The sequence below is a fragment of the Equus przewalskii genome, chromosome 17 (assembly GCF_037783145.1).
Source record: "Equus przewalskii isolate Varuska chromosome 17, EquPr2, whole genome shotgun sequence".
Lineage (NCBI taxonomy): Eukaryota > Metazoa > Chordata > Mammalia > Perissodactyla > Equidae > Equus > Equus przewalskii.
In genome coordinates this window covers 47550694-47574391 of record NC_091847.1, presented here as the reverse complement: position 1 = coordinate 47574391, position 23698 = coordinate 47550694, and the positions used below count along the sequence as shown (strand labels likewise).

The window sequence follows — 23698 nt, the reverse complement described above, 5'->3', positions numbered from 1 at the left end:
GATGATGATGATGACAATGACATTGATGAGGGTTTTCATTTTATTAAACATTTACTTTGTGTCAACCATTATGCTAAGTGTTTACATACAAATTATGTTGTAACAACCGCTGTGGAAGTTATTATGATGCTGATTTTGTAAATGAGGAAATTGAGACTCAGAGCGTTTAAGTAAGTTCAAAGTCAGAGATAAAAAAATTGTTGGAGGCAAGATTTGAATCTGGTACTTTCTTCCTTCAAGGCCTTGGACACTACACTACACGTCTTCTTTCAGCTGTTCAAAAGGTTGCAGAGAAGGGAAAGACTTCCTCTAACCATTAAAGTTTCTTAACTAGAGGTCTGCTAATTAAACTAACAAAAGACGGATTAGCTAGAAGAGAAAACAAAGTTTATTTGCGGTGCAATGTGCACATACATGGGAGTACTCAGTGATGAATAACTCAAGGAGCGGTTATAACTGGAAGTTTCTATACCATTTTAACAAAGGGTGATAAATTGTGGAGAAGTGACTAAAGAAAGGAAAAGGGGGTTCGGGCTTCTGTGGTGAGGTAAATTGTGGGAAGGTGACTAGGAAATGCATAAGGGAAACCAATGGTAGATAAGGGTTGCTTACACAGACTCATCTCAGTGCCATCTCTAGTGAGAAGAGTCACTCTCCTCATTCTGGTATGGGAGAGGGAGGCACCTTTACAAAGGGAAATTTCCTTCCAAATGGAAATTCCATTTACAAAAGGGAAACTTATGCCCTACTTTTAGGCCGATGGGGGAGGGCAGAGAGCTCTGCCTGTGTCTGTTTCTTAATTGCCTTCAGTTCAAAATCATCCTATGCTAAAGTGGCATATTTTAGGGTAGCATATTTTGTTCCTCTTCAGGATTTACGAATAACTAAACCCTATTTAAGCTCTCTGTAAAGCAAATAACCACTGCAATAATCTGTTTATAAAATGACCATTTTTGTATATTTAGCTTACCTAAAGCAGCAATGGTTTGCTCTCCAGAGGACATTTGGCAATGCTGGAGACATTTTTGATAGTCACAACTGGGAATGGGGGTGCTAGTGACATCTAGTGAGTAGAGGCCAGGGGAACAGACCTCTACAACCCAGAGAATTAGCTGGCACAAAATACAAGAAGTGCTGAAGTCAAGAAACCCTGACACATAATGAGGCATTTGTAAACACTTAAAAAAAATTTAGACCCTTATTTTTCCTTTCTGTGTTTTAAAGTCTCTGACTGAATGTATTCTTTATGTATTGAAATAAATCTTGTTTATATTTTAAAGGCCTCCTCCCCTGCCATCTTTCCATTCAAATTTAGTAATGGGTTTTCAGGGAAAATTGTCTATCACTTGGATACTTTTTAAATACACATATTTCCAAGTTGTAAGTACCACTTTACTCAATTGTTTATGGAAACACTAACTTAAAAATCTAATCTAATGCTTTTATATAATTTAAAAATATAATTCATGTTCTGTTCTTCACATACAAAAATGATACCAAAGGCCACTGATAGTAGCCATTCCTCTTTAAACTGATTTACTGGTAATAGTAATGGGTCTGCACTGAGTCATCCGTACCTGCAAGTCGTCATCCTGGAAGCCATTTGGAAAGTGGTCAGCCGGGTACAGATATCTGGTCTGTGACTACGGAACAGTCATTCTTTGTGGGAAACTAAGTGATCAGTGTTTGATTCAAATCTGTGCTATTGGTCTTGACAGCATCATGTTTTCCTATTCCAAGAACTTTCCTGGCCTCCACAGTCCCGCTTCATGGTGTGACAGCCAGAGCATCAATTCATATGACAAAATGGAAGTCATATTCATTTAATCATTTTTCTTTTCCCTTAGATGTAGTCCTTGAAGTTCTTCTGGGTGGGGAGCAGCACTTGACGAGGTGAGCAGGTATGGCTTCGGGTAGACAGCACCCTGTTCCCTATTCTTTCCCCCTTTAAAACATCACAGGTCTGAAATTTATTTCTTCATGAAGTTGTCTGTTTCTTGACGATCATTAAAATCAATACACAGTTTTTGAACACCCGTGCATAAAAGAACGTACACTTTCTTAGCTCAGCCTAAATTTTTGCTCAACGACTGGAGCACCATAGTTGATTCACTACAAATGTTCTATAAAGCTGTAAGAGATTAAGCACACATCCTCAGTAAACATCAATGTTTTGATTAGACATATAATGTTTCTCCTAACGAATTTCTGGGTTTCCTCTGAAGTATCTTAAAAAAAATTTAAGGAGATCTTTGAATATAAACACAATCTTTCTTAGAGTTTTTATTATATGCTCATTATTCTTGCTCATTATTCAGTCGTCGTCGTCATCATGAAAAGTACACAAGATAATCTTGGCCAAATGACCAAGACAACCTCTGATCCACTGCACTGTTTCACTTAAGACAAGAACGGTTTAACTTGGTCATCTCTACAGAGGGAACACAGAACATTCAGTGTTAAATGCGACACCTATAATTAGGAAGACCTATGGTTATACCATAGCAGTTTTAAGGATGAGGTAACTTTGGGAGTGTTGAAAAAGCAGCAATTAATTAAAAGTTTTCAACGCAGTTTATTTACACCTCAGTACAGTATTCTCTGACACCCAGTATGCTCTGTAAAAGAAACTCCTGCTGTCTCTTGTCCTAACGGGTTACTGTGGCATGTTACTAAGGGTATAGAATTTGAAATAAAGAGTCCAAGTCTCTCTTACATTACTTCTTCTAACCTCACAGGCCCTTACATCACCTCCCTGGGATCCAAGCGGCTTGGAACAAATGAAGAAAGTCTGTGAACAGCCAGGGACCTAAGGAATCATGTTTCACTAAGAAAAAAATAGCAGGGTTACGATTAGATTAGGCAAGGTGGGAAAGGGATACTGGCAGGTAAAGCGCCGGAAAGTTACAAGTTGGGTTATTTTTTAACTGGCGTCCTACAAACGGCCGGCGTGTGGGTGTCTCACTCGCTAACTTGTAAATGAACGTCAAGTTCTCTTTAGTTGGGGGGGAACTCCTGAATCTGAGAGCCGGGCGGCGGTTCAACGACCCCGCCCTCGGGGTCCCTAGGGGGCATCTTCTGGAGAGCCTGAGTGTCTGGGGAGAAGGCGCAGGGAAAGCAGGGAGCGAGCGGGCAGGGACGCGGGCCCCGAAAGCCCGCACGCACCGGCCTTGCTCCCCTGGGGTGGAAACTTGCCGGGCCGCGAGCAGAGCGGGAGGGAGCGGCGGGGCGGCCGTTCCCCTCGCCGAGGCGGAGGGCTGCGCGCGCGAGGCTCGGGGCGCGCGGCGAGCGCGGCGGCCGCCGCCTCCTCCCCTCCCCGCCTCCGCCGGCGCTGCCTCCTCCCTCCGCCCGGCTCGGCCTCCCTCGCTCCCTCCCCTCGTGGCTGGCTCCCGCGGCGGCGGCGGGCGGGGAGGGCGTGCGCCGGACGAGAGGTGTCGGCGGCGAGGGAAAGGAAGTTTCAAGTGGAAGGTCGTCCGCCGGCCGGCGCGTCCTCCCGCTCTCCTCCGGCAGCATCATGGCGGAGCCGAGCGGCTCGCCCGTGCACGTCCAGCAGCCCCAGCAGGCGGCCCCGGTGACAGCGGCGGCAGCGGCCCCGGCGGCCGCGACAGCAGCGCCGGCTCCGGCGCCGCCCGCGGCCCCGGCCCCAGCCCAGGCGGCGCAGGCCGTCGGCTGGCCCATCTGCAGGGACGCGTACGAGCTGCAGGAGGTTATCGGTCAGTGCGGCGGGCGCGGCGGGGCCGGTTGAGGCCGGGCGGGAGGCGCGGCCGTGCGCGGGAGGGGGCGCGGGATGCTGGGCTCGCCTGCTTGCACGGCCGGGAGGCAGAGCGGCCGGATTCGGGGCCTACTGGCTTCAACAGTTTTTTTTTTTTTTTTTAAAATGTATTTGTTCGTTCTGTGAGCGCTGATGCTGCAAGAGGTGGCGCGGCGGATGTGACTCGCAGTGCAGACGAGCCGCATGCTGCAAACTTTTATCTCCCGGATCGCCGGGGCGGCGGAGCCGGGGACCCGGCGACGCTGCCGCATCTTCCTCCACCCGCGAACCGGGGCCGCAGCCCGTGGCCGCTGGCCACGCGGGCAGGCAGCTGCGGCTGGGGTGGGGTTGCGGGGGCGCCGCCCTGGGCTTCCAGCGCCCCCGCGCCGCGCCCCGGGGGCGGTGTCCTGGGGGACTCTGCTGGCGCAGCCGCGCCTCTGCTCTCTGAGCTCCGCGTCCCTGCCTCCCGTCAGCTGCCTCTCGCGGTGGGTAACGGGGCCACGTAGGAGTCGCGGAGGCCCAGGTTCTTTCCCGAGGCCGGGGAGGATGCTGGTCTCCCTCCCTGACAGCCGCTGCTCCACGCCCGCCTTGCAGCCCGGCGCGCCCGGGTACCCGCCTCTCTTGGTGCCGGGGCGCGCCGCCTGCCGCCCAGCCTGGCCGCCCGGGGGAACAGGCGCCCTGGCCTCCTGCCCTGCATCGGGCCGATGCTTCCCTCTGGTCCAGGGCCGAGCTGCAAGAGTGAAACCTGAGGCTGTCGGTGATCTGCTCTCTGCTTTTAGGTGCCTTCTAGTCGGCTCGCAAATAGCACCTTATCTTACATTTTTAAAAACCTGGCAAAGTCGAACGGCAAGAAGCCCGCGTTACATTTCCTTGGGCCACGCACGTGAAGGGCCAGGTTTGTGTTGACCCCTCACTTAGAACCTTCCCTTTTGGATCAAGCTCTTTGAGAGTCTTTTTTAAACCCAGTTAGGGAAGCCTCCAGGTAAAGTGGGCCCTCAGTTCCTAACCGTGCTGGCGCTTCGATGGATGCTGCCTTCCTATAGCTTGATGTTTAAATAAGGTGATGCAAAAGGAATTCAGACTATCTTATTTCTTTGCTTTTCATTTAAAAAAATTCTCCACCCCTTCCTTTTAAAAAATTAAAACATATAGGGGTTTCATTAGGTATTCAAATGAGCCTTTATCACCTGTTACTATGTGAATGAAACATAGCATAGACGGAAATGTATAGATATTTCATATAAAGGAAGAAATGACACATATATATGAGGAAATGATGGGCAGAACAGTAACCTAGGATATAAAAGCTTCATAATAATCTAAAATAGGCATCTTTACATGAAATTCTTTGAAAACCCAGACATATCATAACTTTTGGCCAAAGACTCAAGGGAAGAGCCTTCGTGTCACTGTGTGGATTAGGAAACTTCAGGGCTTCTCACAGCCTGGAGTATTCAATAAACCCCTCTAACCTGCCATGTAACCCCCTTCATTTTTCCAGTTTTGCCACCTGCCCTCAACCTGCTTGCCCCCTCCCTGCTCTGCTAATAGTCAGCTGTCCTAGGACACACCTGGTCTTCCGTTCCTTGCTGCCTTTGCACAGGCTCTTCTCTCCTGGAGGTACCCATCCTTGTAATGACTCTCACTTGGCTTCCAGGGTGAATGTTCCTTGAGAAGCTTTCTGCTTCTCCTGGGGCAAAGTGTGTTGGCTTCCCGTGCCTCTCTTTTTACTTACTTCTTAGCGGGCAACCCCATAGTTTTTATTTGTACAACAAAATCTGAGGGCCTGCAATGTCCCAAGCATTGTGTGAAGTGCTAACAGTATAGAAATTAATAAAAAAGGTTCCTGCCCTCAAGGACTTAATGAGTTTATGTAAACGATTCTATAGGATGTGGTGAGTGAGCCCTGGGAGAGCTCGAAGGAGGGAGTGACTGACTGCTGGGAGAAATAAGGAAGCAGGGTTTTCCACAGAAGAAGGTATAGTGGAGCTGAATTTTGCAGTCCGAGTTAGAGTTTGTGAGATGCTTAATTATTTCCATTGCTGCCTTCCCTCACTAGCGGTGAACTCCTCCAGGGTCTTAGTGTCGCCTGTCTCCAGCATGTAGAAATGGTCCATAGAAGTTGAATGATGGTATCTGCCACATAGTTTTCCATAGGGCCGGTATCGAAATTTACTTATAAATCAGTTTATATGCTTTTTTTTTGTTAATTATTAGGGTTAAAATGCATGCTTTGCTGCATGAAAACATAGAATTTTGAGTTGATGAGTTTTATGAACCAATGAATAAAATGTTATTTTTAGTTTAGTTTGAGTGATGGGACTAATGGCAGGGCTTCTTTCTGCTTACAGTAACAGTATTGTTAATTATGGTTGGTCAGCTTAATAAAAAACAAAGAAAGAAACTTACCTGAGGAATTGGAGAACAGAAACACCTGCTTATTACTTCTATCTCGATTTTTGCACATTCACATTGTAGGAAGGACTTTTCTGCATTTTAAATTGAGCTCACATTTTTCCAACCAAAAGAGATGGCCTGTGTGGAGGCTGTTATTGAAAAATCAAATTCCTCAAATAGGGTTTTGCAAGGGCTTAATGTTTGTAGGGAATTACAAATCCATTTCCATTTAGTGTTTAAAGCTAGTTGAGTAATTAAGAGTGAAGCTGTGGGTAAGCACTTTTGCTTAAACATTACACGCAGAAGTTAGTAGTTCAAACACTGAACCAGTTTTGACATGAATGCAGGTGGACAGCCTTGCCTCTCCCCGCCATACGGCAGGTGTCATATGATAGGGCTCCGGCAGTGTGAACCGTCGCCAGCAGGAGGCTCGGATGTACCTGATCGGAAGGCCAAGGGATGCAGGGTGTTTTAACTTTCTAACGTGGCACGGAGCACTTTTTCTTCGTTTCCTTCTGGGCAGAAGTTGGGGCCTCAAGATTAGGAGAGAATAGGTTTACTAAAGTCGAAACAAAGCAGGTTCTGTTGTTTGACTTCTGTTTTAGAAAAATAAACACAGGATTTTGCAAGTCTAAAAATAAAGTTTTCTCTTTGTTGTATTGTTGTTCTTGTGTTTAAAAGATCTTGTGTGGAGAATTTGTAATGCTCTTAGGGATAATCTGGTTCAGAAGTTGATGCAGGACCTGGAAATGGTGTAAAATCTGTTGGAGGGAGCTTTGTACTTAGAAAGGGGTGCACAGTGTTGTGAAATTATCAAATTCCTTCTTTGAACCATCAATATTCTTGTCTAGTAGAGTTCAGATATTTCTGTCTGCTAAAGAAGTAACTGTTCTTCCAAGATGTTCTAGCCTGTTTATACTCTTCAGCCTCATTGATCTTCGTTCCTCACACCCTCACCCCCGCATCTCACCCTCAGAGCCCTTCGTTAGAAGTGTAAGGGGCACCCAGAGATACGCCAGTTGAAAAATCAGTTTATTTGTTGATGATAGTAACAGTATCACCTTGATTCACTGAACAAAGAATAAAAGGTGAAGCATATAAATGTTGACTTGGGCGTCCAGAATAGAATTGAACAAACTTAAAGGACTTTTCTGTCAAAGAGTTTTAGTCATTGCCATGATCAGTTTTTGTATTTGAATCGGGTAATTCTAGCACTGGCTGTTATCTTTGCTGAGATTCCTCAGAGAAACACTAAACAGACTTGTGCCTCAGAGTATGTTTGATTTTCTTAGATTTTTTTGCAGGATGAGCCTTTAGTTTTGCACTTGATCTCTCAGTATGGTCCTTTTGAATAATCTGACAGTAATGCGTTTAATTTTTGGTCCTAGTCAACATAAAGGATTTGGTTCCCAGACTCCTAGCCATAGTTTGACTGAGGGTTCTCCGAGGACTGTTTATTTCTCTCCTGTGAGTCTTCGTTAATGGTTCAGGTGCATTTTTCCCAGGCCCAGGTAATAGGGCATGTGGCCAGGACTTAAGGGGCAACAGCCTTTTCTAAAATGAGAACAGCAAGCAGCCCAGAGCATTCCTGCTTTGCTCTGTGCTCTCAAGAGTTTCTCCAGTTTGATGTTTGATTCACGTTCTAGGAATCTTGAGGATGGTGGGAGCTACAGTGTCGCACGGTCATTTCTGTAGGACCTCAGAGAGCTGGAGCACTGAGTGTGTGTGGTGATCTCCCAGACCTTTAAACTGGGCTGCTTTGCTGCTGCTGTTAGTTTAGCTTTGTTTTGTAAATTAAAAGAGGCCTGAGATGCTTGGCCTAAGACAGGGCTTTGGATTTTAATATCGTTTCACCTTTTTTTTTCGTAAAGAGAAAAATATATATAGAAATGTTCTTTTTGTATTTTTTTGTGGTGAAATATACAAATATACATAACAAAGTTTATTGTTTTAACCATTTTTTTAAGTGTACAATTCATTGGCGTTAATTACATTCACAACAGAAATGCTCTTTTAAATGTGCTGTTCAGGGGCTGGCCCCGTGGCCGAGTAGTTAAGTTCATACGCTCTGCTGCAGGCGGCCCAGTGTTTCGTTGGTTTGAATCCTGGGCGCGGACATGGCACTGCTCATCAAACCACGCTGAGGCGGCGTCCCACATGCCACAACTAGAAGGACCCACAACTAAGAATATACAACTGTGTACCGGGGGGATTTGGGGAGAAAAAGGAAAAAATAAAATCTTTAAATGTGCTGTTCAAACTACCGTGTGGGAAAAATCTCTAGGTGAAAAGAAATTCACGGTAGAATCACTGCAGTACTTGCTTGATTTATACATTTGATTTGCGACCGATAATATCTGGAATTTTTCCCTGACTCTTGTAGTCTGTTGTATACTACATTTTTCATGGTATTTGAGAATAAATTAAAATGTTTTGGGCTCTGGAGTCAGATGGCCTGGTGCATTTCATATCCTGGCAATGGCAGTCCCCGGCCTTGTGACCTTGAGCAAATTACTTAGATGTGTCTGCACTCAGTTTCCTCATCTGTAACATGGAGGTGATAAAAACAGGGTTGTGAGGATTGAGAGAATGTAAAGCCCTCAGAATAGCACCTGGCACAGGGCAGGCTCTCAGTTAGCCATAGCCGAAACTACTATAAACTGCATTTGCTAATCAGATTCAGGCAATCAGGAGAGATGCAGTCCTGTCTTTGGCAGGGTTTTGGAGTGGCTTGAAGAGTTTCTCCGCTTGGTTTCTACCAGGGAGGAAGCAGGCGGGAGAGGTTGCCTGCCAGTCTCCTTCTTCCGGTGGGTGGCTGGAAGGTGACTTGCAGGAGGAGCCAGAGGCCCACGTGGGGCTGGCTTCCCCTCGCACCTCTACTGCAGGGAGGAAGCTGAAGAGACCTGTGGAGCTCCTGGCGATTTGGACAGCTCAGAGGTTTAGGTGCCAAATGGCCCTCTGACAAGTAGTGAGAGCATCCTGCAGGAAGGTTGCTGGGAGGAACAGCCCATTATGAAAGGGCTCTGAGAACAACCTGCTAAGACTGCGCTTTTCTTCCACCTCTGAGTTTGCCCTGCGGAGGCTGCCATGCTGGCAGGAAATGCTGCTGACTAAAAGAAATATTCGCTGTGTGTCCCAGAGAGTAAGAGGACAGGGGCATTTGTTTTCAGATAAAGTCGTCACTACTGCTCCCCTTTCCACTTCCTTCCCTCTCTGCTTTATAAATATTCCCTCAGTTTATAAATATTCTCAAGTCTCTCTCTTATCTTTAATAACAAAAGAGAACAAAACAAGACACTCTCACTATTCCTTCCTTCTCTAGATACCACCTTATCTCTTTCCTTCCTTTCACAGCTAAGCTGTTTGAGAGGACCTCCCACTACTCAGCCCACTGCAATCTGGCTTCTACTTTCTTGCTAAGAAACCAAAGTTGCAATCTCCACAATCACGGTGACCCTTGTGTGGCCAGTGCCAGTGGACACTGCAGTCCTCTCTCTTCCTCTCTCTGCAGGATTTGGCACCATCTCTCATTTCTCCTTCTCCTTCCCTGCTTGCCTCTGCTCCAGGATCCATGTCTCCATGTGTTTGAGGCTTCAACCACCGCCTAAAATGCCAAGAGTCTCCCCGATCTTTAAACTGGTGTGTGGGCCACCTTTTTTATGTCTTTGTTTAGATGTTTCACAGAGCTGCATACTCACAATTGAACTCATTGTCTCTCCACCTTTGCTTCAATACTAATCCTGCTCCTTCAACATTCTCCATCTTCCTTAACACCCTGGAGTGCAAAACAACTGGTCAGCCTACACTCTCCCATCTTCCTCCATCTCCCACAGCGAATTGGTCCTCAGTCCTAAATGTTCTGCTTTGATCTGTCTCTCACTCTTCCTCTTGGCCACCACCACCAGTTTAGTTCCGGCCCTTATCAGTTCTTATCTGGATTATTGTAATAACTTCTTAACCAGGTTCCTTGTCTCCAATCCTGCTTCCAGTTCTAGTGTGCATTGTTACCAAAGTGATAGTGCTACACTAAAATTTTTGTCAGTTACCCCCAGGCTTAAACACCTATAGTGGCTCTCCTGTCATCCTCAGGATTAAGTCTAAGTGTGGTGTTTAAGGCCTTTGGGAATTGTGTCTTGCCTTTCCAACCATACCTTGTTATTTCCATTCCTGGTACAGAATCCCAGCCAGTGGGAACCTTTTTTTTTAAGATTGGCACCTGAACTAACATCTGTTGCCAATCTTCTTTTTTTTTCCTTCTTCTTCTCCCCAAAGCCCCCCAGTACATAGTTGTATATTCTACTTGTGGGTCCTTCTGGTTGTTGATGCTGTGTGGGACCGCTGCCTCAGCATGGCCTGATGAGGGGTGCCATGTTCGTACCCAGGATCCGAACCGGTGAAACCCTGGGTCTCCAAAGTGGAGTGCGCGAACTTGACCACTTCGCCACGGGGCCGGCCCCCAGTGGGAATCTTTTTCAGTTGCTGAATGCTTCATGTTTTCATAGCCTCTGATAGGCAAGTTTTCCTTCTGCTTGGAACACCATTCCACCATCCTTCGCTTCTGTTTTCATCTGTTTAACGGAGAGCTCTGTCTCTCCTGTTAAGTTTTACCTTTATCGAAGTATAATATGCAAGTGGGAAAGTGTACATATCATAAATGTATGGCTTGATCATGTTTATAAACTGAACACACCCTCATCTGGGCTCCCTTTTAAGACTCAGAATAAATAGTTTCTCTTCACAGAAACAGTCTTTGCCCCTGAGCCTCCTTCCCCTTTGCCCCCTGCTCTGTTGGGTGTTTCACCCCCCGGCAGTCCTCACACTGTATGCAGTGTATTGTCTGCTTGTCCATCCTGGTGCTAGATGTTAACTCCTCTCTCTTGTCTCCATGCCCTACACCTAGTGTTAAGTATTTGGTAAATGTTTTCTGGATGAAAGTCTGAATTCTGGGGCAAATATTCCCTCTCTCTTTGTGGAGGAAGCGCATTGCCTGACTTCTAAAAATTTTCCTCCTTGGATCCTGAAGATTTGATCTTGCCTGTGGTTAATGATGGTGCTTATTTATTTGCTTTTGGGCCAGTCAGCTTTAAGGGCTCTGTAGAAATTAGCTCATTAATCCTCCCAGATCAAGAGTAAGCACTTTGAGTGCTTCCACCTGCCTGTGTTGTGCAGGTAGGCAGGCAGGCAGAGGCCTGGCCTTCTTGAGGTCATCGGACTGCGAGGTGACCTCTCCAGGTTAAAGGACCCAGAGCTCCCTGCCACAATTGTGGTGACCTTTTACTTCAGTATTGTAGAGCAGGATGGAGAAGTCTGGCTCTACTCTCCTGCTCTTCTCTAGAGCTTTCCTTTCTTGAGTATACCCATGATCTCTTGCTGTGTTTGCATTTATATATAACCCAGCCTTGAAACTCTCTGGGACCTCTTGCTGTGTAGATATCAAGACTGTTGGAGAAGATCAGGGATGCAGATGAAACACAGGAGGAGGATCTCAGGACAGGTGGTTTTCAGATTGTTATGATGGCAGGAGTTGTATTTTTATAAATGACACGGGACTGAGGGTGATAGGATTGGTGTGGTACGTGCTAAGACTGTAGAACTGGGTCTTACTTTTTAAGTCAAAACCAATCTAATAGGTGTTACAATTCCTTTATGGTGTATTTTTTGCAAAAGTTTTTTTTTTCCTATTGAGATAGAATTCTCCATGTAGTCATGTGAGGTTTTACATTTTCCTCTAGGATAGTTTGGTTTAAATTATGCCAAAACAACTCTAAGATGGTTGAAGTGATTCAAATGTTTCAAGTGTTTCTTTTTCCAAATCTGCCATTCATTGGTCAAGTTTTTGATACCAGAGAAGAATTCAATATATTAATTAAAAATGAATTTTAGACTTGGCTTAACTAGGAAGCAGAGGAGAAACAACCGTCCTTTAGAGAATGGATCGGCAGTGCTTTGGTTCTTGAGTTGATTTAGATAAACACTGGAATCTGATGTGAGTAAATGCTGATATATTTCAAGTGTCTGCTCACTTGCCAGTTGTTTGAGAATGAACTCTGGCTTAGCTTTAAGAAACGTCTTGGACGTTGAGGAATTAGCTGAACTGACTTTTTAAACTGATTGTATATTTTGATATATGGGAAAACATTTTAAGACAGCTTTATTTTCAAACTTCTTCCAAGTAAATGGCATTTGGTATAACTCTCAGAGGCCTAGTATTGGGGATACTCATTCAATTATTTCCTTAGGGGAAAGTATACATTTTGGTGACATTTATGGGGTTTAAGTTTCCAACCATTAGTCACTACTGGAGCTATGTACTAGAACAGCTGGTATGGTAAGGAGAGATTGATGACTTTCTTCCGAATGAATGATAGATCTGCTTTTGGGGAGTATGTAGGAAGTCAGTGACCTGTGGCAATTCTGAGACTTCTCACAATCAGTCCATTGATGTTTGAGGTCTTAGAAGAATTTGTGACCTTGTTTTGACCCAGTAGCATCAGTTTGCACCAGGATTTGTAACAAGGGGCGTTCCAATTTCTTTCTCTCCTGCCCTGTTTAGTTTGGGGATTGAAAACAGGTTATATTTCTGGATTGGTGCCTATTGGCCTATCTTGTGTTGCTTACATTTTAATTCGAATTATCTAGTTCTTCCTTTTGCATTGACAATTTCACCATCCCCTTTGCTTAATTATGGGGTCACTCAGGAAAGCAGAGGAAGAGGATGGTCAGGGGCAGGAATGATAGGTCAGGGCTGGCTTTTATAATTGAGTTTCTAAGTGAAGAATGGCAGAAGAATATAGGGCGAATAAGGAAATTTGATTTTGGAAGAGACCAAAGAGAAGATCTCTTCCTGCTTCTTCCTTTTACAATTGAAGACTCTGATGGCCTAAGTTGAAGTAATTTGCCTATGGTCCAAAAGTGCTTAGAATCTAAAGCCCATGATTTCTACCTAGTTCAGCATTTTCTTCTGCTTACATCACATTGATTCATCATTGGTGAGAAGGAAGAAGTTAGAAATATTATTGACTCAATGAATTTTATAAAACTACCATTTTAATAAAGTAAATATGTATCTATCTAGGAATATATTTACCATGTAGATATGATAGTAAAAGTCTTATTTCTTTAGAGGTGTTAAAATGATCGTTATATATATTTCTTTCTTCATCAGGGCATGTTTATTTAGCAGGCGATATATAAACATAAAATAGCTTCATTTTGACCATCGTCTTTTGCCTGGTCTGTTACAGTAGACTGTATTTTTAATCTTTGGTTGTAACCTGTCAGTGAGGTGGAGTTGGGGGTGTGAGTGTGTGTTGGAAAGTAAAAGGTTGAGGGGCAGCAAGCTGATTAGGTGGAGAAAGCCTATGAATTAGATGTGCTTCACGGCTCATCATTAGCTGGAGCAAAGTTTCTATACTAGAGACTGGCCCCTTCTGCCAGGCTGATACTTAAACAGAGTAGGAGCAGCATTCCCAGCAGAATGTCTAGCTCTCAGCTGTCCTGTATGCTAGCCACAGCCACATGTAGCTATTTAAATTTAAATTAATTAAAATTAATTTTTTTTTTCTTGAGGAAGATTAGCCCTGAACTAACTGCTGCTAATCCTCCTCTTTTTGCTGAGGAAGACTGGCCCTAAGCTAACATCCGTGCCCATCTTCCTCTACTTTATATATGGGACTCCTACCACAGCATGGCATGCCAAGCGGTGCCATGTCCACAACCAGGATCCGAACCGGTGAACCCTGGGCTGCTGAGAAGCAGAACATGAGCACTTAACCACTGCACCACTGGGCCGACCCCTAAGTAAATTTTTTTTGGGGAAAGGGATGAATAAGCAGAGCACAGAGGATGTTTCGGGCAGTGAAACTATTGTGTGTGGTACCATAATGATGGAAACATGTCATTATACATTTGTCCAAACCCATAGAATGTCCGACACCAAGAGTGAACCCTAATGTAAACTGGGGACTTTGGGTAATTATGATGTGTCACCGTAGGTTCATCAGTTGTGACAGATGTACCACTCTGGTGGGGGATGTTGTTAATGGGGGAGGCTATACATGTGTGGGGGCAAGAGGGATCTGGGAAATCTCTACCTGCCTTTCAGTTTTTCTGTGAACCTAAAACTGCTCTGAAAGAATAAAGTCTTTGTAAAAAATTAAATAAAATAGAGTTCCGCAGTTGCACTAGGCACATTTCACATGCCAGTTGTGGCTGGTGCAGCTGCGGGGCTGTGTTTTGTGTATTTCATTTTACGTCTATAAGGTACTTTATTGTTTAGTGTAGATCTAGACTATTTCCATCACTGCAGAAAGTCCTATTGGACGGTCGTGGATGGTAATTTCTCAGAAACATTCAAAAACTCGCTAAATACTGTTATGCTGGCTGTAAATAGCATGATGCCACCCCCTGATGACATGCTAAAGCAGTGCCCTGATGTAGAAGTACAAAAGGGAGACAGGCGGTGCTAACCTGATGAAAAAAAATCTTTTGTTTTCACTCTGTGCTCTAGTTGAAAACTAATCGATTCATATTTTCAGAAGAACGGTTATTCTTCTGTGTGTGTTGTGAAACAGATACTCCTGTTGATGCTGGCAGATAGTTTTGAAGTATGAGGTTTTATCTTAACCACTTTAACTCATTCTGGGATGTTCTTGGGATTCCTGTGAACATAGAATCCTCCCAGATGAAATCCAGTATTTTCAGAAGTATCAAAATGTTACATTTCCTGAAGAAATCACTCAGACTCTTGGGGTTGGATGTGGTAGACAGAATCACTTCAGTTTATGTTTTTTTATGTTATGAAGAAGGAACTGACTAAATAGGTTTTTTTGATGAAATTACAGAGAAGTTGTGTGAATTTAACTCTACTTATGAGAATAATACCTATGTCAGTTTTAGTTACTTAAATGGTGAGTTTGAATCATGGTCCCTTCCTTTCCCTTGAGTTTAAAACGTTTTTGTATTTGAGTAATGAAAGGATTAATGGTTTAGCCTAAGTTACGTATCACAAAGCAAATAAAACAGCCAGTTTTTAAGTCAGCACCTTAGTAGAAATCCTAACTCACTAACAACCGTTTTAGGTAGGATACCTGCTTTGTTAGGAGAAGGAATTAATGACTGATGGCTGGAAAAAAAAAAAATCTGTGTAGGGAGATTAACTGGGTTTAATTTTGGGCAATTCAGGAACAGTCTGTACTTTCTCACGTTTCGCGTCCCTTGGGTGACCAGGGCCGTAACAGGGAATGTTTGACGATGTAATCCTTTTTTATGTTTCCTCGTAGAGGCCCTTTCAAGTTTCTAGAGTCCTAAATCCAGTGCCTGACCTTCAGCAGGGGTCGTGGTACGAATATTTTTAATACGGCACCTTTCCTGGGCACTTGAGGGGGCTGAAATAAGGCTCAGAGACGTGTTTCAGTGTCGTTTCAAACTGTGATCATTAGGGCCGACTTAAACATAGTAATGTTTTCGGCGAAAGTCGAGATCAGGGCTAGGTTGTTTATCTTTACTAAAATAAATACTCATCAGTTGTTTAAAAAGTCGTAATCTCCAGGGCTAAGAGAGGGTGAGCCTCTCCATTCGTCTATAGCCATCTTCCCAGTTGTTTCTATAAGAGCAGCAAGACTTTTTAAGGGCTATAATTTCATGTCCTGTTCTGTAAAACCCATTAGAAATAGATGATATAGGCAGGTCTATAGCTTATGTATTTGCTTACATGGCTTTAAAGGCGGGGCAGCACTGATGTGCAGTGACCGGGCTGTGTTAGAGTTCCGGTCAACACTTGTTTTGCTTGCACGTACAGGTTCTGGTCTGTTTAGTCTACATATTAAGAGTGAATTGTTTTCAGCTGTATGCAGTTGTTTAAAAACTAAATATTCCCTTGTCTCTTGGAGCTACTTGGAAGAAAGGAAGTGACAAAAATATGAAAGGTGGTCTTTGTGAGGTATGACTGACTTTAAAATTTATCATATCAGAATGTATATACACAAGAAGTATTGTTTCCTTCAAGGGGATGTCATGGGAGGGTGTCCACTTATGCTTTATAACTACATTTTATTTTAAATTTAAAAGATTCCCCATTTCCATCAGCCCTCCTATGAAGAAATGAGACTGATTTCCTAATGTGACACTAATTTTGCTCTTAAGATATTCCCAACCATGTTTTAAGCAATTGTAGCTTTATTGGCATAATTATTTAATCTTATAAAATGACTCTAGCCTGCACAGTGCTGTAACTTGTTTAAAGTGAGTTTTGTTTACTCTTACTTTTAATAGATTCTACATCACTGCTTCCTCTAAGTAATGAGATTGTCCAGGTCTGTGGTTTGAGATTACAGTAAGCCGTTTGTCTGGAGGTAGGGACAGCAAAGCAAAAGCTGATGGTGGACTGGGAAGATGCATGGCGGAGTAGGGGATAGGATTCCAAAATCAGATCTGTAAAGCCAGAGACAAGGGCTTTGACAGTCTTGGGATTGTCAAAAGGCTGAGACCAGCACCAGGCAGCAAAAGACCTCAGACCTGAGCAGGAGTGGTGAGGAGAGAGTAAGAACTCGGGGGTATATCCAAGTTAAAATTTGCAGTGGTTTACAAGGGGTCAAGGCAAGTAGGGACAATGTAATGTTTCTAAGAAAGGTTCAGCGGCCCCATCTTGTGGAGGTGAGCACCTCATTTGAAGCTTCGAGGGTGCCTCTGACAGACTGAGAGGCTCAGTTCCCCGAGGGTGGATTGTGATGGCATCTGTATCAGCTATGTATAGGTGTGTAACAAACCACCCCCAAACTTAGCAGCTTAAAATAACAACCATTCTATTTGCTTACAATTCTGTGGGTTGGCCATTTGAGTTTGGCTCGGCTGGGCAGTTCTGGTCTCGCTTAGGGCCAGTCCCGTGGCCAGCTGGGCTGGGGCTACCTATTTTAAGACAGTCTTGCTCGCATGCATGCTGGTTGTTGCTGGCTGTTGGCTGGCCCTCTCTTTCCACTGATTCCTCTTTCTCAAGGAGGCTCGCCTTACTTTGTGTCTTGGCTGCAGCAGCGTTCCAACATAGCTGGCAGGGAGCTGCAAGGACTCTTGAGGCCCAGGCTTGAAGCACCACTCCACCTCCTTCAGTTGGTCAGAGCGCATCACAAAGGAGGCTCAGATTCCAGGGGAAGGGAAGTGGATTTCCTCACTTACTGGGAGGAGTGGTGTAATCCCATGGCAAGGGGATGTGTGTAGAGGGATGGGAGGAATTCTTATTGCCCTCTTTGCACACTCTCTACCACAGCAGCTTTATTTGGCTCAATGCTGATGAATACACAATGTTTTTCATTCGTTTAACTTTTGTTTTTAACTTGTGGTGGGGGAACTAATTACCCAGCTACCTTTACCCTGGTTGTTACAGTGTGGTGGATTAGAGGTTTCATAAACTAACTTGCTGTGTGACCTGTCCATCAGAGTGATTTTTGCTGGAAAAGTCACTTTAGAAATGTATAACTTGGTAAAAAATCTAAAGATGTCGATTCTAATGTGACATTTGAAGGGTGAAGGGGTGTGTGTGTGTCTTTGTGTGTGTGTATGTACATGTAATGCTGATCTTCTTTTTAGCCTTGAGGTGTTTTATTCCAGACTGACCTTCTTAAAACTCAACACCACATTCAAAATATAGATTGTTTGCATGCATATGTAATTATTTCTCCTGCCACCTACAAGTCAGTGAACTAAATCTGTCACAGCCCTAAAAATAACACGTCTATGCCTCACTCAGTTTAAGGGTAGATGGTTGCTTAGACAATTATGAACGTTTCTTTACTTTGAAGTCAGGCCAGCAGTATTTTACTGCCAGTTTTCTAGGCAGTTTTCAAAAAAGAATTGCCACCCTGTTAGGATAAAAAGATGAGAAACTTAGTAATAGTTATTGACAGAATTTGCCCATTTTATTTAGTTTATCTTATCCTAAAGGCAGAAATAATAGAAGGATGAGGAGATGTGCAAGTATACCATTTATTAATTGCAAAGTTTCTGGTAAAAGCTCTTATCATAAAATATATGCTTTTAGCTGTGGGAAGACAGCGGAATGTTATCTTTATAAATTTACAGATTTAAGTGCTAAGTGACTTGCTGTTTATTCCAAAGGGAGACAGATGTGTACATGGATTAGAATTGTGGAGTGTCCTTCCTGTGGTTGGCCCACGCCCCTTTCTCACCTAAGGATCAATGACTGAGAAGTGGATGTTACCTAGACCCCTGAGCTGTAAGAAAACTCCAAGCTTATTTATTTTAAACTTCCCAAATATTATACAAGTAATAAGAGATGGTTATTACAGAAAATTTGTATAATAGATGAGTAAAAAGGCGGAAAAATTACCAGTTACCTCATCACCAGGGCTGGATGTTGTTTGAAGTTTGGTGTAGGAGTGTAAGTTTAAGTAGGATAGGACTTTTAAAAAAGTGTAAATTGAGGGGCTGGCCCCGTGGCCGAGTGGTTAAGTTCACGCGCTCCGCTGCAGGCGGCCCAGTGTTTCGTTGGTTCAAATCCTGGGTGCGGACATGGCACTGCTCATCAGACCACGCTGAGGCAACGTCCCACATGCCACAACTAGAAGGACCCACAACGAAGAATATACAACTATGTACTGGGGGGCTTTGGGGAGAAACAGGAAAAAATAAAATCTTTAAAAAAAAAAAGTGTAAATTGATATTTTTGGAAATTGATACTTTTTAGCATTCCCTGTACTTTCACATTTAATTTGTTTAGAGCAAGAAAAATAAACCTGTCTTAGATTAATATTTGCTTGCAAAAGTGATTTTTTTTCTCGAAAATTTTGTACACACTGAGAGTCAAACATACTTTATGATTACTGGACAGAGTATAGATGTGTATTTTTCTTAGACTGAAATGTTTTTGGAATCACAGAATACATTTACAATCTAAACATACATCTGTCTTACAATTTAATATTTCTTAGAAATATCTGTTATACTTTGCCTTTTGTCCTCTGGGTGCTTATTCTGATATTTGGTACTTTCCTGATTTTACGGAAAGTTCTCGGGTAGAGGGAAGTTAGGAGTAACTTTCTCATTGTGGGTGCATTTGAAGACAGTAATGACTTTTAGATTTCACATTGACTTTGCATATCAAACCTGGCAGTGTGAGAATTTTCTAGATTGGATAAATATATGATATCTTTTTGTAGAACTAGCTATTGATTTCATGGGCATGTGGGAGAAAGGAATCTTTAGGAATTTAATTTGATCATCTGAGTGTTGAATGTTTTGGTCTTTTACAATTCAGGGATTTCATAGCATTTTGATCAAAAGGATGAAATAGCTGTTGGCATGACTAATCTTTATTTTATTTAAAACAGTTTTTAAATTACAAAGATATAATAAACACTTTGTATCAAGTAGATGAAAATAATCACCATCAGTTTTCATTCAGAGAACCCTCTCTGGTCTGTTTGGTTTGTATCCTTCCAGACATTTTTCTGAGTGTACGTATACACATAGGTTTTTCCAAAATGTAATTATTATACATGTAATGTGGTAACTATGCATATTATTCTACAACTTATGAATTTTATTTCTGTAAAGTAATATATATTACATGTATATTTTACTTCTGTGTATTTTCTGTATATATTTGTAGTAAAATATACACATTACAGATATTCACAGCTATCATGGTAGGTCATTCCTCATAGATACACCCCATTTAAAAATATGCCAGTTTATTTATATTCCAAGTCCATTTCTAGTCTGTGGATGTACTTTATTCACCCAGTCATTTATTGATTAACTTATTGGTTGTCTCCAGGTTTCCGTATTTCTGTGAGATGGATATCCAGAAGTGGAAGTGCAAGAAGAATTGGTATTGCATTTTTACTTTTGATAGATACTGTGAAAATTTCCTCCGATTGTTATGTTAATTAATTGCCCTCTTAGTTGCTCCCATTTCTGGCCTTAAAGGTAGAAGGGAGTTAAACTGAGAAGACATCTTGCCTCATCCCCTACTTGACCCAGACCTAAAATATCTAAGACCAGGAGGAGAAAATGGTGGAGGGGGGTGGTGGTGTTGGATTGGAAAAGAGAAAAACTATCATCTGAGTTTAGGAAATGCAAGTTGCATCATTTTATTGACTAAAAAAATGAAATGTCATAAAGTTTATTACTATGAATAAATTTATGGAAAGAAGTCTGGATTACAGGAGATAACATAATTGATTAATATACCCATTTGGTTACAAGGACCAGACACTCACCAAAATTACCCCCAAGTAATAGGACGTTCTTTATAGAGATAGATACAGGAATAGGGAGATAGGAATCTCATCCATAATCCCGGGTTTTGCGGCAGCCCAGGAAAAATGGAGCATCTAGGTCTTCAGGAATTGCAGTCAAATGTGTTCTCATGAACCCTGGTAGTGGACAAGACCTCAGCAGCAAGAACTTTTGCATCCTTACTTCTGGATCCTGTAACCTTGGTATTCTTAGCCAACCAGTGTGCACCAGTTTTTGTTCCCATCTACCTGCTCATCTCTTCTCTAGCCTGTAGTTTCTGCTGAGTCAGAATTTTGGCTCATTCATAGCCCTTACGGCCATTCCAACTTTTCTCTTCCTCTTTTCTCTTTTGGCCATAGCTGTGGCTGCTAATTGCTGGAGTCTCTCCTTATTTCCCAATTTTAATCCCGAAGATTGGGAGTCCAGTTTTTACCAGAGACTCTGCATAGGACACCTGCCCGCCTATAACTGCTGTGCTAAGCTTAGGTGCCCTCATTGGATCAGGGCATAACCGCGGAAGCCCTGCCTGGGAAGGGAACTGGGGTGTGGCAGGCACCACAAGTTACTGTTTATGTAACGTTACTCTTAGGTAAGTAACCTGTCCAAAATGTAGTCCTGATTAATGTACTATTTTTGTTAAAAAATGTTTACTTATGATGTACTTAAAAAGCAGTTTATTCTTTTAAGTCAGTAATTACTTCCCTGGGAAGCAGCCTCCCTTTTTCCATATGGAGTGTGAATTGGGAAAACGTGCGCCCTGTCTCACTTGTCAGTTGTCTTCAATTCTGAAATAGCAATGCCTGGATCATGAGATACAGTCTTGCCTTTTCTGCTGGACTTGAAAGTGCTATGAAATAGTTCATCCTGTTTATAGAAGCTACAGTGAAGTTCTGAAAAATATACCTGGAACCTAGTATTGTTAGAACAGTTCATTTTCCTATGTGAATAGTTTTACCTCAGCTCTGTCTTCTCTGTGTATATTGGGAAGAGTATCTGGTACTCCCTAGTTTTATGATGTGTTTGGCATTCAGTGTTTCAGAGACAGAAAGTTGTTAATATTTCTCTGGAAAATTTCTCTAAGCTGCTTTGTTTTCTTCCTGAGGGTCATAATCAAGTACAAAAAAAGGAACCCCCCCCTCCCCCTTTTTTTGTCGTATTCTCCCTCCTCAACCTCAGTCTGCTTCTCTTTCATAGTAATGGCTAGCGGGATGAACGTTTCAGTGACTCTTGAATTCCTGAGTCCTTGACTTTGATGCCTGTGTGTCTCAGCATCTCAAAGGGCAATTTCCCTGTTAACTTTTTAAAACGAGAACTGTGCTCATCAAATGCTGTCTTAGTTTGGTTTCAGATCACTTGAAATGTAATCTGATGTGAAAGGCAGCGTTTAAGCTCCTCTTTACCACAAGGTTTTGATTATCATTTTGTAGGAATTTTTCTTGGGTAAAAAGAAAGATGAACAACATATTTGCCTTTAGAAAGGACAGCCAAATGGTCTTATTTCATTTTGGGAAGTTCCTTCTGGTGGTCTTGAATTCTGTGTTTTAATCTGCTTAACAATGCCTTTTAGCATATTAGCAAAATTAAAAATTATTTTATTAAAGTCTGGGCAATGCTCTTTATTACTTAGGAGAAAAATCTTTTAAATACTTTTTGGTAAGGGCATGCGTAAATTAAAGCTTTCATTTTGACAGCCTAGTCTTAGCTGATAGGCATGTTAATCTCTGATTGCTTTGGTGGGAAGCTGAAAATCACCTAGTGCCTGGTTTAGACTGCATTTATAATGTACTTTTTGTTTTGGTTTTCATTTCATGAAATAATAAAGTGAATTTTCCTATGTGTTGTTTTATTATAGATTTGACTGTTTATCTGGTTACCAGATTTAAATAAAAAGTTTAACCATTTTCCCTTTTTGCCATATGTCCCTTTGTTTATCATTTTTTTTTTTTATGCTGGGGGTGTGTGTGTGTGCGCGTAGTGGCCCTTTCATCAGTTACTTTGTAGCATGACAGTGCTCTGGGAAAGTGAATTATTTCGTTTTTTCAGAATTTCCCATCCTTTTCTATTTTGGTTCAATTTTCATTACACTTTTCTTTCTCCTTTTGGAAGTGCCAAAGTATGTGTAAATACGATTACATATAGAATAAATGACTGTATAATTTTTTTTTCTTTTTCTTTCTTTCTTTCTTTGGTGAGGAAGATTGGCCCTGAGCTAACATCTGTTGTGAATCTTCCTCTTTTTGCTTGAAGATGATTGTCCCTGAGCTAACATCTGTGTCAGTCTTCCTCTACTTTGTATATGGGACGCTGCCACGGCATGGCTTGATAAGCATTGTGTAGATCCGCACCGGGGATCTGAACCTGCAAACCCTGGGCTGCCAAAGCAGAGTGCATGAACTTAACCACTATGCCTCTGGGCCGGCTCCCATTTTTTTCTTTATGTGTATAGAGGTGAAAGATCTATGTGTGTAAAATTATGTATGACAAAGAAAAATTATGGGTAATAAAAGTTATTTGACTCTTGGGGGAGAATTTTATTGTATCTCTTGAGAGATAGTAATCTTTGAAGAAATGATAAGAATTAAATTTCTGAGAGGTTTTCTTTTTCTCTGTACGGTGCATACTTGAGGACTCATCAATACCATTCAAACCCACAGGATGGCTGTGACACAAATTTATGTATGCTGTATGCCCAGGACTGGACCAAGTATTTTACATACTCTGTGTCTCATCCTTAACTCATTCCTACCACGATTGGGATGATTATCCCACTTTTACAAATGAGGAAGCAGAGACCTGAGCTATCACATAATCTTTTGAAAGTCACACAGCTGGATCTGAGCCCAGTGACATCTGGTTGCAAAGCCCCTGCCCTTTCCAGGATTCCCTTTGTCTCCTCTGCTTTTGCCTCCTCATCTGCCTTTAGGATTCTCAAGCTATCAGGACAAGGAGTTAATTTCTAGAAGAAAGGTCCCTATTTTTAAAGCAGCATCATCATCTGGTGGTTAGAGCTGAAACTTGCACATCAGGCCCACCTGGGCTTGGATCCATTGGCATCATTTACTAGCTTTGTGACTGTGAGCCAGGTCCTTGGCCTCATTGTACTCCATGGTGTTTCATCATCAAAATTAGGAGCATCATTTCAGTCTTGCAGGATAATATAATGCATCATAAATAATGATGATGATGATGATTATAATAATAGCAGTTAGCAATGAGGAGCTTGTGTGTGTCGACCCCAGGGCTGAAAGCTTTTCATAGTTAGTTCTTTCAGTCCTCATAACAGCCCAGTGAGCCAGG

At 42.6% G+C, this 23698-nt stretch overlaps 1 protein-coding gene and 1 long non-coding RNA gene across 3 annotated transcripts in view; one reads left to right on the top strand and one right to left on the bottom strand.

Moving 5' to 3' along the window:
• Positions 1–17249, bottom strand: part of LOC139076625 (uncharacterized) — a 33296-nt gene extending 16047 nt beyond the window's left edge. Inside the window, exon 1 of the long non-coding RNA XR_011528392.1 lies at positions 16963–17249. This is a non-coding gene — a long non-coding RNA (uncharacterized lncRNA). The remainder of the gene's footprint in view (positions 1–16962) is intronic.
• The window catches only part of STK39 (serine/threonine kinase 39), a 278661-nt gene continuing 258176 nt past the window's right edge, over positions 3214–23698 (top strand). The window contains exon 1 of one of the 2 annotated variants that reach the window (XM_070580065.1): positions 3214–3713. In XM_070580065.1, the coding sequence (XP_070436166.1) occupies positions 3515–3713 (199 nt within the window). In that variant the 5' untranslated portion in view covers positions 3214–3514. Of the gene's footprint in view, positions 3714–3792; positions 4647–23698 lie in introns of those variants that run through there. The other variant, XM_070580064.1, reaches the window with a different exon arrangement.